Raw genomic sequence first — 21,728 nt, forward strand, 5'->3', positions numbered from 1 at the left:
TCCGGGCTATCCAGAAAGCGGTGGCCTCCCTGCGCCAGTTTCCAATGACAATGGCCAGGTGCTGCCTGCGGCTGCTGGGCCACATGGCAGCATGCACGCACGTGGTCAGGCATGCCAGACTGAGACTCAGGACTCTGCAGGCGTGGCTCGCTCGGATGTATCTCCGAGGCAGGGACCCCCTGGACTTGGTAGTGACAGTCCCAAGGGACATGCTGGACTCCCTGCGGTGGTGGCATTCCCAGCCTGTGGTTTGCGAAGGCATCCCCTTTGCCACCCCGTAGCCGGACCTGACGCTGATGACGGACGTGTCAGACTATGGATGGGGGGGCTCACCTCGGGGACCTCAGGACTCGGGGCTTGTGGTCCGGAGCAGAGCGGTCACTCCATATCCATGTGAAGGAGCTCAGGGCAGTTCGTCTAGCCTGTCAGACCTTTCATGCTACTCTGAGTGGTCACAGCATGACAGTTCTGACAGACAAGACTACTGCCATATTTTATATAAACAAGCAGGGCGGGGCCCGTTCCTTGCCGCTCTGTCATGAGACTCTCCTCCTCTGGTTGTATAGCCCATGCCATTCTCCTCAAGATATCATATCTCCTGGGGGGTGTGAAACGAGCTGGCGGACTACTTCAGCAGGTCATATCGCATGCATGAGTGGACGCTCAGAGCGGACATCGTGCTTTTGCTCTTCCACAGGTGAGGGTTTCCCTGGGTAGACCTGTTTGCCATGAGGGTCAATGCCCAGTGCCCGTGATTCTGCTCGTTCCAGGGCCACAGCCCGGACTCAGTCGCAGACGCGTTTGCGATCCCGTGGGGAGGGGACTTGATGTATGTGTTTCCCCCACTCCCCTTGGTACACAAGGTCCTGCTCAAGGTACGCAGGGACAGGGTGGTGGTGGTCCTCATCGCCCTGGCGTGGCCCCGCCAGCACTGGTACACAACACTCCTAGAGCTGTCGGTGGAGGCCCTGGTAGTCCTGCCCCTACACTGGGACTCATCACGCAGGATGGTGGGCGGCTTCTCCATCCCAACCTGCAGTGACTACACCTGACAGCGTAAAAGCTTTGTGGCTAAATGCCTTGGAGAGCCAGTGCTCCCTTCCTGTGCAGCAGATTCTGCTTGCCAGTAGGAAACCCTCTACCAGGGCTACCTATATGGCCAAGTGGAAAAGGTTCTTCTGTTGGTGCGAGCCCCGACAGGTGCAGCTGTGCCAGGCCCCGGTACAAGCCATTCTCGAGTACCTGCTGCACCTCAAGCAGCAGGAGCTGGCCCCATCCTCAGAGTGAGCCTGGCAGTCATCTCTGCCTTCCATCCGGGGTTTTCGGGTAGCTCGTGTTTTCCCACCCAATGGTGGGAAGGTTCCTTAAACGATTGGAGAGGATATTTCCATACTCATGCCCCAAACCAGCCACTCCTTGGAACCTTAACTTGGTCCTCTCTAAACTCATGGGACCCCCGTTTGAGCCCCTCGCTACCTGCTCCCTCCTCTACCTTTCCTGGAAGGTGGCATTTCTGGTGGCCATTACCTCAGCCAGCAGGTTGACTGAGCTGAGGGCTCTCACCTCTGAGCCACCGTATACAGTGTTTCACAAGGATAAGGTGCAGTTCCGACCGCACCCCAAGTTCCTCCCTAAGGTGATCTCGCAATTCCATTTGGGTCAGGACATTTGTCTGCCGGTGTTTTTTCCAAAACCCCATATGAACCTGAGTCACCGCAGCCTACACGCCCTGGATGTCCGTCGAGCGCTGGCATTCTATTTGGAGTGCACTAAACCCTTTCGTAAATCTGCGCAGCTGTTCGTGGTCATAGCCGAGAGGATGAAAGGCCTCCCAGTGTCGGCGCAGTGGATCTCGTCTTGGATAACAAACTGCATCCGGGCGTGCTATGAGCTCGCAAGTGTTCTGGTCCCGGCGGTCACGGCCCACTCGACCAGGGTGCAAGCAACTTCCACGGCTTCCCTGGCACAGTTCCCGATCCAGGAGATCTGCAGAGCAGCCACCTGGTCCTCGGTGCACACCTTCACAACCCACTACGTGGTCAACCCGCAGGCCAGAGAGGACGCGGCAGTTGGCAGAGCGGTCCTCCAATCAGTTGTTCCGTGACTCTTATCCTCCTCCAGAGGTAACCTTGTGATTCACCTAATGTGGAATGGATGTGAACAAGCACTTGAAGAAGAAAAAGTGGTTACTTACCTTCTTGTAACTGTTGTTCTTCGAGATGTGTTGTTCACGTCCATTCCACCACCCACCCTCCTACTCCTCTGTCAGAGTCGCTGGGGCAAGAAGGAACTGGAGGGGGTCAGGTGACAGGGGTATATATACATGGCGCAGTGGCGCCAGTCGGGTGGTCCTGCCAGCTCAACGGGAGCCGCTAAGGGAAAAAGTTTCCAATGCTCGTGCACGCAACGCACTCACACCTAATGTGGAATGGATGTGAACAACACATCTCGAAGAACAACAGTTACGAGAAGGTAAGTATCCATTTTCTCATTCTCTCTAAATCTCTTTATGGTATGTGGTATGAATAGAAGAGGTACTTCGCTATATATTCTCTGCAAGTTTTGATGGTACAGAAACTCTCATGCTCTTATGTAAAGCCCTGGTGCAGCAAGGTATTCAAGCATGTGCCTAAGCATTTGAGCAGTCCCATTGAAGACAGTGGGATGGTTTTTTTGCTTAAAGGTGGGCAGAAGTCTATTCATAGTGTAAAGTTAGGCATGCAGTTAATTACTTTGTTGAATTGAAATCTCAATGAGACTATGGACTTTTTATAGGAAAAAGTGCCACATTTTCCTCATGCATATATATACAATGATAAAATTAAATATATACATATCATATTAAATTAAGTTAAACTGATACATACATATATATATATATATGTATATATATATATATATATATATATATATATATATATATATATGGAGAATATGGTCTTTTCTGGATAGATATATTAAAAGGCCATATACATATTTATTATTATTATTAATTTTATTTATGTATTTATTATTACCCTAGTTGTATTGTGGTCATTAAAATAATACATTTCCACTATTTCTCTTTCAAAAGCCACAGTTACCATCCTTGCCAGTGATGATGGTCATGGAGTTTTGTCATTCAATAACAGCGATCGCTTTTTCCTAAGGGAGCAGTCAGCTCTCCACTTGATGGAAAGTGTTGCTGTACTGAACATTATTAGAGAACCTCCCCAGGGGATATTTGGCACTGTGACTGTTCAATATCTTGTGAGAGAAATAAATTCTTCAGCTGCATCAGTGGATCTGACCCCTTCACAAGGATATATCATACTGGAAGAGGGAGTCAGATTCAAGGTAATATGCAGGTGGTTATTACAATATAAGAGAAGTAGGCATTGTTTCAGCTACCTGGGATGCATACAGAGATGTCCGCGTTTTATGTTAGACTTGATTTCCTGTTGTATTTTGTTTTATTTCTTGTTATTGTAGGAATGAGATATCAAAGATTGTGAATATGTCAATATGCTATGTGAAAATGTAGAGAAAATGAAGTATTCTAATTCTCATTTATATATAGTCATTTAATCCCATTATTACTTTTGGAATATTTATGCCTTTTGGTAACAGTTCAAATAAACAGCAATATAATGCATAGGATACATTCAGAGAATTTCCTTGTATATACTTGGCACATGGCTATGTTTCTATTCTTCACTTTGCACCTTAGATACAATCTACTTGAATAATAGAGCTAAAATATAATACAATATTTCATTCTATACAGTAAGAATACTTTAATTACTCTCAGTTGTACAGAATACATTACTGGAAGTGCAAGAAAATGTGGCAGTAACTAATGTTTCTCAAACAATAAAAATGTAAATTCTGGGTAGGAAGAGGACCTAGTCCCTGGGCGGTGGGGCCGGGGGAGGGGGGAGGCGGGACGGGGTTGCCCCCACTCAAAGAAAGTCAACCTAGAAAATGGATGATGTTGTTGAACTAGTTTTCTATTGGTTTTTATTCATTTAGGGTAAAATCCTGGCCCCATTGAAGTCAATGGGTATTTTGCCTTTCCCCTCAATTAAGTGAGGATTTCACCTTTATTGTCTAAATAAAACACAATAGGTATTGTACAATAAATACTATAATAAAAACACATAGGTACTGTACAATAAATACTAAAACCATACTGAGATCAAAATGATTCTTCATAAAAATTCACATGGTCTAAGACATCCAACTGACCAAAACAAAACCTCAAAAGAACAGAAAATAAAACAATGTTCAACCAAAAGCCTGACTGATGGAATAGAAAAAGTCTTGTGGAATCTGAAGTGGATTCAGTCATGGGGAGCAAGTTTGTATGATGTGTGGATTTTTGAGCTATCCAGGAAATGTTTTTTTGTTCCCATGAAAGATAAAAAAAAAAAAAAGGTTGCATTCATCAACATCATTCTAAAGTTTTCAGGTTTTTGTCAAAAACCTGGAAACCCCCAAACTGCAAGTTTTATTGTCTGAAAAAAATTGCTTTAATTTTTAAAATGAGAGCCTGAAAAATATAATAAAAAATGGATATTGCTGAAATTTCTATTCTGATGAAAAAGCATTTTGAGTGAAATATTTTGACTAGCTCTAGTGGGGTTTTATTTAATAAAGTTGTCACAACTCTTGGACCATTTTCAGGGACTAGTGGAGCTTAACTGATGGAGAGCCTGGAATATATGCAATGAAAGTCAAAATGCATAAATTAAAACTGCTATGATAGGACATATAGAAGCACACAGTATCTGAAATGAGTCCAACACCATGGAGAGCTTTACCACAAGCCCTTTGAATTTCATTTTGAATTGAATTAGTAGTCCGTGTAGCCCAGACATTATGGGGAAACATTAACTCAACCTACTCAGAAATTGGAGGCTCATAAAACTACACCCCAAATATTGTAGAAATTTTACCTGGAGCAAGCAAAGACATGGATACCTGCGGCAAGGTCTGTATCTGAAAGGTCACAGGCTCCTGGTTAGCTGTAGATACATTGCTGTTATCTGTATAACCACAAGCAGCAAAACTGTATGTCTATTGCTTGCATATGATACCGGAAAAGGATGGTGCTGTATACACAATTGAAGGTAAAAGTACTACAATTACCTCTTCTGTTCCTCTGTGTTACCGTTTACCAACCTGGAAGGCAGGCCCTCCTGGGAGGGGTCTCACTCAATCCAGTGGCAGGTGGAGCAGAAAAGAGCAACAGGTGTGGAGAAAATTTCATGACTTCAGATTCATTCCTTCCCTCCCACTCTCTGAGTTCATAAACACACACACTGCAAATATGCCCCGGTACTTTGGGTGAAGCAGCTAGTTGCCAGCTTTCTCTTTCTGCTTCTTGGGGTCTATACTGTAGATATCAGACCAGCAAACATATACTAAACAGGGCTGTGGGTTCAGGCAGTCCATTTGTGCCCTCTGTTCCTGTGGCCCTTAGCTCAGTTGCAATAACATTATTTATGTGTATTACCATAGTGCCCAGGAGGAGGCCCAGCCACAGACCAGGACCCCATTGTGCTTGGTGCAGTAACAAAAAAATAGTTCCTGCCCCATAGAGCCACCTTTATGCTCACTGGGTTTAAAGCTGTCTGGTCAGTGGGAAAGAAGGATTCCGGGGGACGGGGACAGAACAACAAATGAAAATACATATAAAAGAAGGTGGGGGTTTTGTTTGCTTTAAAGAAAGAAATAGAAAGGGAAGAGGTGGGTTCACCTGCTCAGCCTTCAAAGGGGCACTCCGGAAGAAAAAGGTTAGAATTCACTACTCTAGTTTAATTCCCAACCCCCTCTCCCTGCTGGCACTGGTTCTGTGTTGTCCAGTTTCAGTATTTAACTCCCATCCTGGTGTACACTTTAAGCACTGAAAGCATAGGAATGTCAGCAGCTGGGGAAGCTAGCATGTCTTAGTGATGTCATGTACTTGTTTTGTTCTCAGACGCTGCACATTTCTGCCATACTAGATGAAGAACCAGAAATGGATGAACATTTTATTGTCACTCTCTTCAGCCCAATGGGAGGAGCCAGACTTGGCACAAGAGTGGAAACTATGATCACAGTGTTACAGAACCAGGCCCCATTGGGGCTTTTTAGTATCTATCCAGTTACAAATAGGTACAGTACACTAATTCAGTTATAAAGAGAATAATTATTCATATTCTATAGACAAGATAATTCTCTGCATCTTTCTTTGGTGGACCTGTTAAAAAGAAAACAAGGAAATGAGCAATCCACAGTTTTAGGTAATTGAAAATCTTTTAAAATATCTGGTGATTGTTAAATAACATTGCTTCTGTACCAGAGAACAGAAAATTGAAAATAAACTATTCTTCACTAGACTACATAGTACTGACACTTTAAAAAAAAATTGGACCCAGAGCTGGCCTGACTGAGTTTTTAGATTCAGATTGTCCTCTTGCTACTACTATATTGTTTTTAGCCATATAACTTGTATCTTTATTATTATCTTTATTTATTATCTAAATTGTTCTTTGAGTGTGTTATGTGAAGAAAGAGTCAGCATGAAGACTAACTTCCTTTTCAACTGTTCTTTAACAGCATATTTATAATCACACACACACAAAATTACTATGTTAAAAGAACATTATTCAAATTACTCATCTTATCTCAGTCTCCCTTTCCTGGCTTCCAGTCCCAGTCTCCCCACCCTATACCAGCCAGCCTGCAGTCCCAATTTCCACTCCTGCCAAGCTCCTCGTCCCAATCAGCTTCCCTTTTCTCTTGTCCCTTGTGCATTCGAATCAGGCAACTTCCTCCTCCATGCTGCCCTGGCCCAGCAGGGGGTGGTCACTGAGCATACAGGAGAGACAGGCTCCCTGCTCTCAGTGCCGGTGCCCAGACCCAAAAACCCACCACAGCCCAGAACTGCAGTTGCATCAAATGTCCTGCTCTTCCCTGGATGGAGCTTTCCCAGTGCAAATGGAATCTTTGGAGAATTCAGGTGATACAATCCAAGTCTCTGATGAGCATGTGAGAACTACAGTTTTTCAAAGGCTTATAATTTGGTCAAATTTGGGCTGATTTTTATGGAGATTGCAAAAGGCATATCCTGACACACTAGTACGCCAAATTTCAAATCCTTGCGCCAAAGTGTAGAAGAGCTTGAGTCAAAGAAAAGATCTCCAGAATTTTTAACATGGGTAAAATATGTTTTCTCATTCCTAGAAATGGCTGAACAATTTAGTTGAAATTTTCCAAAATATTCAGCCTGACAGACATGTAAACCTTTATCCCAAATGATTAAAGTTTGTCCAAGTTATAAGCAGCTGAAATCAGGGTCTTATAATGGGAAGAGTTGGGCAACGTTGACAGTGGTGCTACCACCTGTAAGGAAACCAGCTGCTAGTGATTTCTTTCCATCACTGTTGTTTGTTCTACCACTGAAGCTGTACTATGTAAATGATGTTTTTCAGAACGCCAATTCATACATTGTAAAAGGAATTCCTGTTTCTTTATTTTTGCAATTCTCACATTTAGGACAAGTTCTCTGATAGTTGAAGAAGCTAACAGTACCCTTTATTTGAAAGTATCCCGAAGTAATAGGCTCAATATGTCTGTGAGTGTGGAATGGGAGACCCTGTCCAATACTGCATTTGGCATAAGTAAGTTCTTTTCTCAATGAATGTTACTTTTATTAAAAGGTAACATCAGTAAACTGGCCAAGGAGACAAAGAGACTAGTTTTGAAATGTAAATCCATTTTTCAGAGTTGATAAAATAAATTCCTGCATTAAAAGGTTTCTTTGAGTGTGTTAAGATTCAATAGATAAAACAGCTTCACTAGAGCCAGTCCACTGACTGTCACTTCTGTCAGAGTTGAGAGACTTCTGAAGTCTCCCCTATCTCACAACAGTGTATATGGAACAGTATTATCGCTAGACTTCTCTTAAATAAGACATGGTTGTAGTGGTATGAGTATTCTTGTAGCACCCACAACATGCAAAAGTACTGTCCACACAGTCAAGATGCCTGTCTGTGTCTGAAAGAGCTTATATTATAAAGCCTCAGTCTTGGCACATGCTCAATTTTAGGCAGTGTGGGTAATTCCATTGGAGTCCCATATGACTAGGGACAGTGCCTAAAGATAAGCACTTATGTAAATCTTTGCAGGGCTGAGGCCTAACTTCAGTGGGGCTACTCATATGAGCAAAGATACTCACATAATAGTTGGCAGGATTGGGATCCAAGCTTTCGTTCTTGTAATTTAATTCTGACAACACATTCAAAATATCCAGTTAAACAGATCTGTAAATTATTCAAGTCTTTGCAAGTCTGACTTCTGTCTCATCTTGGTGGTGATTGGGGAAAAATTCTTTTGTATTTTTCTTGTATGGCTTTTCCATTAGCTTGCTTTATTTTGATTCTGTCTACCAAAAATTCCCTGTATGACATGCTTGTGTATTGAGAATACGTATTACAGAAACATTAATCTGTTGTGTTCTCATTGTGTTCTCATTGTTTTAACCTCTGGATGCATTTACGCTAATAAAATGCAAGTTCCGAGTGATGTCAGCAGTGTTATTTCTCCTGGCATTAGGTCTGAAGTTGGCTTGTGAAATAAAAGATAAGATTGGAAATCCCTCACGTATACTCCAGTAACTAGTATTTTTAATGTATTGCAGAGGGTGGTATCAGTGTGCTGTCTATCTTACAAAGTTTTGTGGAAGAGTCAGTATCTAGCTGGTGTTTCTTTACATCAGGAAAGTCTTTATATGGTGTTCTGTTGCGGACCTCCCCAGCTAGCTTTTCTTCTGTCTATCAGTGGAGAGGAGTTTTTGTTCCCATTGAGGTAAATGTTTTTATTTTAATCCATTTTGCATGGATGGTACTAATTGTACTTGTAAAGTCCTGTTACCTCATCAACTTTCTTTATGGTTCTCCTCTCAGGACTTCAGTATATGGAATCCTCAGAGCTGTGTGACATTTCACATCAATGGTGCTGTCTTTCTAGTGATTACTCATGGAGTAACCAAACAAGAATCTTCCAACAATCGTGTGTATACATTCACACCTGGACTCAGGGTACTACTGGTAAGACTTCTACCTTATTTTAGATGCTTTAGAAAAACCCATTCCTGGGAAGCCAGTTTAGTATTGAGCTCCAACACAGTACTTGTGCTCTGCAGTGACATAAAACATGGCATTTAAAAATAAGATGTTCATATACTGTAGTGTCAAGATCTTAATTTTTATTACAAGCCAAATGAATTTAAATTCTGGTAACATTGATTTAAAATTAGCTGGTGCAGCACTATTTACTTAAAAGGAGTTTTACTTGTTTATGCCAGAGCTTGTCCGTAATATTTTCATGACATTTTCAGTCAGGACAGTCAGAACAATTGAACAGTCAGATCTGTGTAATCATGGAACTTTTTTGATACTTTAACAAAGTTTTGTATTGAATAACATTCCTCCATTAGGCAAATTAGCCATATATGAGGAACTTGAATCACTTCATAAAGTTCTCTTTTCCTTGTGCCTTCTTTACAGATACAGACTCTCTCAGTGCCAGAAACCAGAGATGTAAAACACTTCACTGTTGAAAGAAAAGATTATTTAATTATTGCAAGTCATACAACTGACTCCAAATCCATACAGGTTGGAATGATCTCTCCTTTTCATTTTTAATATGTGTGCAGTATACATTTAGCTCTGATTGGAAATTCCTAAGTGGCAATCAGCATAATGGTTTAAAGTACTATTGACTTGCTACCCTGTATTCTGCAAGAAGCTGAATAAAAATGAAGTTTACAGACTGATTTGGGTTTACCAGTATTGTCTGTATGAACTCATACAATATACCAGATGTGAATCATTATTAGAAATCCTCTTACTTTGAAAATTATGTCATTTAGTTCTTGTGCTAAGGGGAAGTAGCAGCCTTAGAGACAGACGTTCTCTTATCTTCAGAACAGATAAACCTGCATGCAGCTTCTTTATACCACCCTACCATTGTACCTCAACCTTCATGTGGAGGGACCATCTTTAGAGGTAAGTGGTAGCTCAGTGTCCAAGCCCATACAGTTTTTCACCTTCTGGTTGAGGCGACCAACAAGAGTACCAAGCGTGGGGTGATTTTGCAATGCAGATACTTGTCTACTAGGAACTGGAAGGAGAAAACCAACTGATTTCACTGAGCAGCCATTAGATGTTAAAAGAAAAGGAGTACTTGTGGCACCTTAGAGACTAACAAATTTATTTGAGCATAAGCTTTCGTGAGCTACAGCTCACTTCATCGGATGCATCGGAATGCATCCGATGAAGTGAGCTGTAGCTCACGAAAGCTTATGCTCAAATAAATTTGTTAGTCTCTAAGGTGCCACAAGTACTCCTTTTCTTTTTGCGAATACAGACTAACACGGCTGCTACTTTGAAACCTGTCATTAAATGTTAATGATTCATAGACTTCAGAGGATAATTAAAATAATCTAAAGTCTTCAGCATGACATCTGATTTCTGTTAGCACAATCTAACTGTACTTACATCTAAAGAAAAAATTATTAATCATTTCCCATAGGTTTTCCAGTGGAATAATGACCTTTTTATATTGCATCATCAACTTCCAATTTATGGAGCTCTGCACATGGCCCTGTTTCCCAGAGGAGGTTTTATGTACCTAGCAGTTTCTCTGTCGAATTCAAGCCTACACCCCCTTCTGTACCAATGGTCAGATAATGAGTTTCAAAAACTTCATCAAGTGCCAGTAAATGGAACAACTCACATGGAGGCCTTAACTTTTGGGTCTGATATCTATTTAATAGTTGCAAAAGGTATGTTGCATGATACAAAAACATGAGTTTATGCTGGTCTGTCTGATGGGAAAGACAATTGGTTCAGCAGTGTATACAAGGATTTAAGCTTAGAGAGGAGAGACCACAATTTCTCATGAAAATTTTATCAGGGACAATCTCTGTTATTTATTGAGCAGATATAAGTGTTGCATCCATTTTCAAGTATGTGCAGAATACATGAAGTGTTGATTTCCAACATACACTTTTCCCAGGAACATTGGGGTAATTAAATCCTTACTGCTGTAGTTGCTGTTAGCATCCTCTGCTACATATGTGAAATGCAGAATTTATGGAACAGCAGTGAAGATAATTGTTATGCCCCAATGTGATCCATTAGGCAGTCCTGCTTTCCTAACACACACCTCTGTGTCTAGTGAAAAGGCTCATGGTACACTTCCCACTTTACTAAGCATTGTCTTGCATTATTTTGTGTCCCAACAACCTTAACATTCTGAAGTGTGTGGGTGTATGCGTGCATACATAGAAGCCTTTAAATGATCAATATTTGCCAACCGTTGTCCCAGTTACCATAGATATCTCCTGTCCTAAGCATAGAGGAATATGTGGTAATCTGGCTCTCTGTGTGGTAAGATCTAGCAAACCCAGACATTTTGATGTGAACCAGCATTGCAGATATTTAATCATTGGTCAGATTCACTGTGTAGTCAAGCTTGAGGTTTATTCCCTTTCCCCTTTGCAGAATCCAGTAATTCAAGTGAAGTTTTTGTCTGGGAGACAGGACAATCTTCCTTCAGGCATTTTCAGTCCCTTTCTTCTAGCGCTATAAACAAAATCCACACCTTCATGCCTCCTTCAGGTTTAGGTAAGTTTTAGGTGACTACAGTCCTTGTTCCAATAGTAGCTTTTACACTGGTGGTAGGACCTTACTGAAAATAGTGCTAAGAAAATGTGGTAGCTGCATGTCAGTCCATCATTCTTCTGGGGATATGAATCAGCACCAAACAAATTACAATGACACACAGAAAGGATGGGAGACATTGCAGCTCAGAATAACAAAAATACTCCTGAAGTAAGGCAATGTTGTAAATATATAAACATAGTTACTCCGGTGGTGATGCAGCAGGTTTAGTTAAGGCCTTTGTTTGAGAGAGACTGTGCGCTTAATTGGGTTCCTGATTTGACAGAGCTCCAAGGTGCCTGATGACTTCCAAAAGACAGAAAGGATGACCTCTGGCTTATGGAATAATGTTGACATTATTTCTTCTGTCAGAAGAATCTGTCATAATCTGTCAGAAGAAACAGGCAGAAGCAGATGGGGAGTGTACTAAATGTGACTACTATACAAATAATAAGGGGGACTGCCCTTTCCTGGCCAGAGCATGTTTCAGTTTTTTTAAATATGGTTTTCCACACTGAAATAACTTATTTGGGCCTCATTTAACACTGTAGTTATGTTCCTCAAAAATTAGACATTAAGCAAAATGATGCTAAGCGAATCCAATTTCCCCATAAGAATTAATGTAAACGTGTGGGGGGGAGTTAGGTTCCAGGGAATTATTTTTTGCCGGACAAAAGACATTTAAGGTGTGACTAAGTAAGTGAATATCCTCTGGTGCAGGTGTGGGCCAGCAACACCCCCACTCCTAGGCCTGCAGAGTCCTCCCTGTGCAAGCTCTGAGGGTTTGGGCTTGACACTGGAGCCAGGCAGAGCAGGCAAGTGGCAGCACATAGGAAGGGACACTGCACTGCATCCTTCCCCAACACCCAATGGGGATGTCTCTGCTGGCCTCTGAGCAGCCAATCACACAAATGCCTGCTCCAGTTAGTCACTGAATGCCCCCCGACCTCCCAGGGTGCTGGGGAGACCAGTTGTCTCCTAGGGCAACCAATCTGCCAGGTTGCATGGTATGCTTGGGACACACAGCGCAGAGGCACTGGGTCTCTAGACTTGCAGAGCTGGAGACAGCCATAGGCTTCTGGGGCCACAGGCATCGACTTTTCAAACTGCCAGGGGTGCTCAATCTCTGACTCTGCCCCAGGTCCTGACCCCACTCCACCCCTTCCCCCCAAACCCCCACCACACTCGCACCCCGCCTCTAAACCCAGTTCCACCCCTCCCATGAGTGCACTGCGTCCTCGCTCCTCCCCGCTCCCTGCCAGCCTCCCTGCACACCATGAAACAACTGATTGTGGAGAGGGAGTGGGGGTTGATCCACGGGGCCGCTGGTGGGTAGGAGGTGCTGAGGGCAGGTGGAGGGCGTTATAACATTGCGCAACTTTAAACGAGCATGTTCTCTAATAGAACAGTGACTTAATAATGAAACTACCTTAACTGGGATGACTTTAAGTGAGGAGTTACTGTATTCTGAACTCCCTTGCTGGAGTTACACTGATGTAACACTGGTGTAAGTGGATCAACATCAGGTGCTTCTCTACAGACATTCATTTAGGACTTGAAATTTAACTGCTGAAATAAATAAGTGAATAAAAATACTGAACAAATGTTCTTTTGTCTCAGACCTTGAAAGTAAGACTGGTCAGAGAGTTCCTGTGAGCAAGCATCTCTGGGATTGCACGTAGAAAACTATTTCATTTGTCTCTGAGCTTTTCCTTTTATTTATTTTTTCTTCTTTTTTTAAATGCAGTCCATGTGCTACTAGCTGGTAAAGATAGATCAGCACTGTATTCCTGGAATTCAGAAGTAAACCAGTTCTCTCTCATGCTGAAAGCACCGCCTGCTAATCATATCACTTCAGTTACTATGAGCTCACTTAACTCCAACAAAAGTCTAATTGTTCTGTCTGGAGATTCTTACTCCCAGATTTATGAACTGACCAAAGTCTCCAATGAGTCAGATTTTATACCTAGGTAGGTTTCTCATTTTATACCTCTCATCTTACAGCTTCTCTTCATTTTTAAAAATGTTTCTTGTGGTATTTCTAGTTGCTGTTTTAGACTCCGGAGCATATTAGACTCCGGTCCTGTAAGCATACTTTGGGTAGAACTCTCATTGATATCACTAAGAGTTTTCAACATAAGGGCTGTTACAAAATCTATTGAAGTCAATGAGTGTCTCTTAGTGGACTGTTGATCATGCCCATGTAGTGCTTGCAATTATGTTCCTTACTCTTGTGTTTATATATTTTAAAAAAGCATTTATTGTGGTTGAATGAGGATTGCACTCATCATAAATTTTTGGTCTTGTTTAATTACTTGGATTCATTGAGAAAGACAAGGTGGGTGAGGTTGTATTATGATTAATTGTTGTTTTATTTCTATAAAAACCCTTTCAAGTCAAATTACTCTTTGATTAGTAAAAACATTAATTCAAACTCTTAAAAAAACGCTTGATATTTTAAAGTCCAGTCTTCCATATTTCTTAATTCTGAACCTTAATATTCCTCTTTTCATATCACATTCGTGTTATACTACTTACTTTTTATAATTTTTAACCCAAATGTACAAATGTATGAATTTATACTGTATAACATTTGTTGATGGTTTGTGTATTACAAACTTTTGCTGTTTTCTCTATCCCCTGAGTTAGTTATTTCCCTCATTTTTAAGATCAGTGTTCCAGTTTTTGTCTCTTCATTGATGTTTTAATTTATATGCACCCATATCAGTTTATGCATCTCTTTAATTCTCTTTCATGCATTATAAGTAAGGCTGGATGTTCGTCAGAACCATGGTTTCGACAGAAACCATGACAGGGTTTTTTTTTAATAAAATGTCTTAATATTTGTTTCCTTGACAAATCTAACCCTTAACTAAGGAAGATTCTGAAAATATTTTTTTTAAAAACTTACTGTGTCTATGTCTAGTATGGTACAGGATGGAATATGATTTTAAACTTTCAAATAAGGAATTTTAAGTTAAATGTCATGATTTCTTGTGAAAAATAATGAAATTATTACCACAAATTTTGTGGGCCATGTCTTTACCTTTTTTAAAACTGAAATTATGACACTTATATTTCTTTCATGAAAAAGCCATGATTATTCCCCATTTTGCTGCAACAAACTACTCTTAATTATAATTATTTTGTGTGTGTGTTTTATGCCAGTTCAGGTGAATTGATATTTGAGCCTGGAGATATGGAAGTTGTGCTGGCAGTTAATATCCTTGATGATGTAATCCCAGAAGAAGAAGAATGTTTCACAGTGTGGCTGAAAAACCCCAAAGGAGGTGCAGAGATTGGTGCTAGTGGTTATGTTAACATAATTATTTCATCTAATGACAATGCTCATGGAGTCATTGCATTTGCTCAGGTAACAATACTAAATTAAGTCATGAGAATATAGATATACTTTGTCCAGAACCAAGAACGCTAACATGTAAAAACTGTAAACAGAAAAGGTGATGGGCCTGATTCTCCATTGCCTTTTATCATTCTAATTTAGTTTTGCTTTATAACCATTCAGCATAGATGTAAGTGACTCAGCAGGGTGCAAGGTAATACAAAACAGTTCCAGTAGCTGTACCTTGTGTGAGATTTTAATTTTTTAATAAGTGTTGATCTGAGTAATATAAAATCCATTAACCTTAAAAAAAATCTGTTACAGAGTCCAGTGTTTGAATGGCTGGAAAGGTGAGAATTTACAGAAATCTGTAGGACCTTTCACCGCATCCCAACAGGCTTGTTAAGTTATATCATGGAGTGAGCTGAGATAATTTCCAGGTCCAGCTCTGCTCTGTTCCTGTCTCTTCTGCTATCCCTCGATTTGAGGATGATGTCTGCCAAGGGGGTTCATTGGTGGGTTTTTAGGTGACTGAAGAGCCCAATTTGTGCCCTGCAGATTTTCCCACAGAAGTGACAGGTGTAATCTTGGAGGAGACCCAGTTGTTGGCTGGAGTGTTATGCCCTTTCTTTCCTCCTTTATCTCTTCTGTGTCTCATGAGTATGTCTGTGGCTTGGTGTATGGTGTGGCACCACTGTGTTCTGTTCTGCGCCAAGTCCTCCCAGTTTGTTGGGTTGATGTTTAAGTTTAACGTGCACTTTCAGTATGTGCTTCCACTGCCCTCCACGAACCCTTTTCTCCTGACTTAACTGAGAGAAGAATACTTGTTTTGGGAGGCACAAAGTGTAGTTTGTGCAGGTGAGGGCTGATAGATTACCTTGGTTTTCTGGCTGTTGAGAGAGAGAGACCCAGACTGTGATAGATATCTACAAAATGGTTTAGGGTATTTTGCAGGTTGGCCTCTGTATGTGAGGGTGACACAATCACCTGCATACTGAAGGTCAGTGGTGCCAATTCTTGTGGTCTTACATTTTGTTTGGAGATGTCGGAAATTGAGAAATTGGTCCTCCATAAGTACTCAATCCCAATTCCGTAAAGTAGAGTTCATGGATGAGGATTAGGATCATGGCAAGGTAAATGGAGAAAAGTGTTAGACCAATGACACAGCCTTGATTGACATCAGTGCGAATGATGAATGGTTTGGTCTCTGAGCCAATGCACAGAAAGATGGCAGTCATCCCATCATAGAGTAGTCTGATGATGGAAATGAAATTCTGTGGATAGCCAAACCCACACAGCATCTTCCGTAGGGCATCACAATTGATAGAGTCAAATGCCTTGGATAGGTTGATGAATGCCATGAAGAGTTCCTGGTGCTGCTCTCTGCACTTTTCCTGAATCTGTCGGACCACAAAGATCATGTTGATTGCCTCAGTATGGCCTGAAGCCACATTGTGATTCGGGGAGAAGTTCCTTGGCAAGGAGAAGGAGTTGGTTTAATAGGATCTGGGCAAGGATCTTCCTTGCGATGGAGAGGAGGGCAATACCTTTATAGTTCCTGCACAAAGATTTGTCTCCTTCCTTGAATATTGTAACAATGTTGGCATTCTTAAAGTCAGGTGGAATTTCTTCACAGCTCCAGGAGTTGGCAAAGCATTGTTCCACCAGCTTTAAAAGCCTCAGCAGGGATGCCATCTGGGCCTGGGATCTTGTGATTTTTTGTCTGGGTGATGGTACGCCTGACTTCCTCAGAAGATGGGGGATCACCAAGGTCTTCCATTGCTGAGTGTGGTGGAATGAACTTGATGGTGTCTTCAGAGACCATGGAGTCGCAGTTTAGAAGGCTCTCAAAGTGCTCCTTCCAGCATTGTTTAATGGCTGCATTGTCCATGCTGGGACTGTAACAGGGTTGGCCTTTGGAGCTTGGCCCATATCTAGCTTTTGTTGCTTGAAAGAAGCTTCTTAAGTCATCCTGGTTTACCAAACCCTGGATCTCAGAAGCCTTCCCTTGCTACCACTTGTTTTTGATGTTACGTAGCTTCCTTTGGACTTTGGCTTTGAGCAGGTGAAAGGCTTCATGTTTTTGTTGGTTAGAGGAATCATTTTGCCACTTACAGAATGCTCCTGTTTACCACCTAGAACAAAGATATTTGGGAGGGTGGCAGTTCTCAGCCTGGAAACTGTAGGACTAGGACAAAGCATTCTGGGAAAGCATACTACAAGTGTTTTGCTAAAAGATATACTTTAGTTCAAACAGAAGTTGTGGACTTGGAATTAGTGGGTGAAATTCAATGGGCTGTGTTATGCGGTAGCTCATGCTAATTATCATAATGGTCCCTCCTTTAAAATCTATAAATCTGTGAAAGTGGGAAGGGGTCTAAACAACCTACTTTTCATTAGTGTGAAAGAGACTGAAGGGATCAGGACCAGCAGTGGAAAGGGCTGGGAAATAAGCAGAGCAGCAGATGGAAAAGGAGTACCTCTGGCAGTTAATGGGTACTTTGTGCGATAGACCTGGGAATGCTAATAGAGCCCACATCAAATTCCTGTTCCTTTGAATGACCACCCCTAGAATGCTTCTGTTCTGGAGAGAAATCACTATCAAGGGAGATCTGAACTGAGAACGCATCTTAAAGGGCCAGGTTGACCTAGGACAGGTAAATAGGGAAATAGAAGCCACAAGAAATCTGGAGAGAGTGCTGTGGTGCAGATAGACCCACACTGCACCCTCAGGTACCACAGAATCAACTGGCAAGAACACAGTAAGCTCTGGCTGGAAAATTGTATACATAGCAAGTACTCGCTAAATCAAATGCTGCAATTTGAAAAAAAAAATCTAACATAAACTGAATCTGCTCTGGAAATTCCCCACGTTTCTCATCCATTTTAAAACTAATCCGGGGATGAAATCATCGCAGCAAAAAAGTTCAAATTTGGATACTTAGCATGAGGCTCTTAAATACATATTTAGGCACTGCCCAATTTGTTCATTTGTTTGTTTATTTATTTTATTTAAATATGTCCATGGGAGCTTTACGGGCTTAGCACCTCTGAAAATTAGGTCACTTCCCCAGAAGTGTGCAAATATGGATTTGCATGCTTAACATTGGGGATACAAGTTTTAAAATTTTCTTCCTAATGCCTCAAGATCATTTTGAGTATTTAGTATAGGATCTCTTCCTGTGTTTTCTAGCCATTCAAATAATTAATTTGTATGGTTGTACTATATTTGTACCGTTTCAGAATTCTTTATCTAAGCAAGTTGAAGAAATGGAACAAGACAACTTAATCACCTTGAATATTGAACGTTTAATAGGAACGTATGGCCAAGTTACAGTACAGTGGATAGCCAATGGGAGCATTAATGATATATTTCCAGCATCAGGAATGGTATGTAAAAATTTTGCTGAAATTAGTGAAGCACTGATTTAAAAATACTTTATAAAATATCCCAAGTCTTAGCTGTTGTCCCTTCTTGGAGTGCCCAAGTATAGTAGAACCCTTATTCCTCTCTCTTCCGTGCATAGTGACCCACCTTAGGGTTCTTTGGGCCAGTTCCACCTAGTGGTTGGATGCATAAACTAATAGACAAATCCTGCGACTTTTAGGACATTACAAATTATAGATAAAAGGAATCAAGGGCTAACAGATTATGAAGTTATACAGCAATTATTCCTGGAAAGACATAAAATCAGAGAAAAGAAAGGGAATTGGGTCGAAGGGGGCAGGCAGAGAATCAAGTATATCAAATAAATGACTGAGCAACCATTCCACCAAAATAAACACTCTTTCCCTCAAAAGCCAACAACAAAGTGAAAGTAAACAGAATACTCCCTAAAGTCTCCCTGTAGGCTTTAGCTAGCTGGTGGAGCAGGACCTTGAAAAAGGGTGTGGTGTCCTTCACTGAGGCCTGGTCTACACTGGAGGGGGGATCGATCTAAGTTACGCAACTTCATCTACGTGAATAACTTGGCTAAAATTGACATACTTAGACCTACTCACCGTGGTGTCTTAACTCCGCTGAGTCGACTGCTGCTGCTCCCCCGTCGACTCCGCTTGCACCTCTCGTGGCGGTGGAGTACAGAAGTTGATGGGATAGCGCTCGGGGGTCGATTTATTGTGTGTAGACTAGACACACCCCATTGGATCGATCACTACCTGTCGATCCGGCGGGTAGTATAGACATACCCTGAGAAGTCCTGGCCATTCTCCAGCTTTAGTGCTGTGGAGGTCTACTGGATGCAGCTGACAGTCAGTGCTTTTTTGCAAGGTGGAGTCTTGGAGCTCAGTCTCTTGTGGAGTGGACTGCACTTGGTCACTCAAGTCCTGTTCATCCCTTGGATCCCAATGCAGAGGGAAACCTACAACAGGCAGACTGCCCTTTCACCCTTTCAAGACAGATTCTGGACATCTGCTGCATAGAGCAGTTCAGGAACTGCATCCTCTTTTGCTACTGGAACTTAACTCTCTGCATCCAGCTCTGTCTCCAAGTCCTCAATGACTTTCAACACCCAGGCTCAGCTCAGTCTCCTGGCAGTCCCAATCATGTGCAAGCTCTCCGGGTCTTCAGTTGGTCACCTGGGTAGGCCCATCAGGCTCTGGCCCAGCCCTCTTTGTCTGTTTTTGTGTCTCGAGCACAGTGAGGCAGACAGCCTCTGTTTCAGTTCTCTCAGTCTCTATGCCGCTGTTTCTGTAAGCTGTTTTTTCTGAAGTCCCCCAGAATGTTGTGGGAGGCTACATGGTTATTTTAAATGTGATCAATTCATTTATTTATACATATATTTAAAAATATTATAGTGACAACTTAAAACAATAATATAATTGTCAAAAAATGGATTGTAGATTGGTGAATAATAAACTTCATGTTCAGTAAATAGTTTATTTGAAAAAAAAATCATGACATTAGTCAACTAAGTTATCAGTTGAATATTATTCAACCAGCACTAGTATTAATACTGTGCCCCTAAAATCAACATTTGTTAATAAGGGGAGGGGTTTGGGGTTTTCAGCAACTTACTGACTTTCTCTGCTTCTTGACTTAGACAAAGCAGGAAAGCAAAGTGTGTGGCACAAAAAGCCGCAATGCAGTTGTATTATTGAATTATTCTGCTGACATCTAGGTCCAGATTTTCAAAATGAGTGTTTTAGACACTTAAGTCTGTTTTTAAGAGATCCAGATAAAAATGGCTTGATTTTCAGATGTGCTGAAGTCATTGAGCGTTGTGGGTACTCAGCATCTCCAAAACTCAGGCCAGTGTTAAAGAACTATTTCTCTCTCCCTGTGTTTCTGATCGTTTTGCCCCAATTAAACAGCATGCATTTTTCCAAAGTGACTCTCTTTTTGCTGTTTGCTGTCAGTGTTGCTAAGCTCTCTGGATCCCTTTCAGTTATTTTTCTGTCTTCAATGGTGTCACACCACCTCCTAGTTCAGTATCATTTGCATATTTTGTTAATGCTCTGTTCACACTTTTTTCACTGATGGATTTTTACAAAAGCAAATCTTGGTGAAGGTGCTTAAAATAATAGTATGGAAAAAATGTTTCACCTATTTTTTTTTCTTTTTAGATAACATTTTCAGAAGGTCAGGCCCTGTCCACAATCACCCTGACCGTTCTTGCAGACAACATTGCAGAGCTTTCTGAAACTGTTGTTATAACATTCACCCATGTCACTACTGTGGGAATTAAGGATCCCATGAGAGGAGCCATCATAGACCCTAAGAAAGCACGAGCTGTGCTTACCATTTTGCCTAATGATTCTCCCTACGGTGTAATTGGCTGGCATACCGACTCTCTCTTCGCTAAACTAGTGGAGCCTGAAGGTAAGTCAGTCTTATGTTCCTGCTAAGGAGCTAATATAATGGCATACTAAACTATGTCATCTTTAGAAGTTCTGATGTCAATTATGTGAGTTTTTAATGACTAATATTCTAAATTTTTAAAAATAATTTAAGTTTGAGCAAAAACCAAAAGAACAACAGTAACAACTCAATGACAAACAGAAGTAGTACCACAGCAGTCAAAACCTCCTTAGAAATACAAAACTATGCAACTTTCCTGTGTATAGGATATTTCATATGCACTACAAATAAAGACTCTCCAGTTATTTTTGCAAGTTGATTGTGATGTTAACTTGACTTATGTTACTTTCACTAATAAACAGAATCATTCCCTTATTTTGCTAAAAACTATGGTGTCTTGTCTTGTATGCATTGCACTAGAAAGTAAGATTATTCTTCGTGCATACTATTGCCTTCTCACAAATTGCTGCATATTAAATATTTGTCTTTAAACTTAAGAATATAGGTTTTCAGGGAAACTTTGCCTTCACTGGTTACACATTTCCTTTTTCTGCTCTGCAATGTCATCATCACCTTTAGATATTACGAACTGTATGCCACAAATTTGTTAACTATAAAGTATAAACTAATTAAAGGCAAATGCCTGATCCGGCTGGCACCCACTGCTATGCCGGTAGCTGCCAGACATCAGAAAATCTTTGGAGGGGAGATGGCCTGGGAGGCTGCTGCTGATCCCAAGCAGTGAATGTAACTGTCCATTCACATTCTCTTTGACTTGTGGTGGGGACAAACAGGGATGTAGGTATGGGGAAAAGTAGTGCCACCTCTGCTGTGATGCTGGTGCAGTCATACTAGATTCTGGAACTTTGCTGGAATCCTGCAGAGCGAGCTA

The 21,728-nt window shown here is 41.3% G+C and overlaps 1 protein-coding gene across 1 annotated transcript in view; it reads left to right on the plus strand.

The window, feature by feature from the left end:
- LOC119856288 (adhesion G-protein coupled receptor V1) overlaps window positions 1-21,728 on the plus strand; it is a 336,541-nt gene that overhangs the window by 37,403 nt on the left and 277,410 nt on the right. The window contains exons 21-32 of the mRNA XM_043514160.1: window positions 3,074-3,336; window positions 5,963-6,138; window positions 7,522-7,646; window positions 8,666-8,832; window positions 8,931-9,074; window positions 9,534-9,641; window positions 10,561-10,813; window positions 11,535-11,657; window positions 13,441-13,663; window positions 14,862-15,066; window positions 18,280-18,426; window positions 20,602-20,857. Of these exons, the coding sequence (XP_043370095.1) occupies window positions 3,074-3,336; window positions 5,963-6,138; window positions 7,522-7,646; window positions 8,666-8,832; window positions 8,931-9,074; window positions 9,534-9,641; window positions 10,561-10,813; window positions 11,535-11,657; window positions 13,441-13,663; window positions 14,862-15,066; window positions 18,280-18,426; window positions 20,602-20,857 (2,190 nt within the window). The remainder of the gene's footprint in view (window positions 1-3,073; window positions 3,337-5,962; window positions 6,139-7,521; window positions 7,647-8,665; window positions 8,833-8,930; window positions 9,075-9,533; window positions 9,642-10,560; window positions 10,814-11,534; window positions 11,658-13,440; window positions 13,664-14,861; window positions 15,067-18,279; window positions 18,427-20,601; window positions 20,858-21,728) is intronic.

This window comes from Dermochelys coriacea, chromosome 5, assembly GCF_009764565.3.
Source record: "Dermochelys coriacea isolate rDerCor1 chromosome 5, rDerCor1.pri.v4, whole genome shotgun sequence".
Lineage (NCBI taxonomy): Eukaryota > Metazoa > Chordata > Testudines > Dermochelyidae > Dermochelys > Dermochelys coriacea.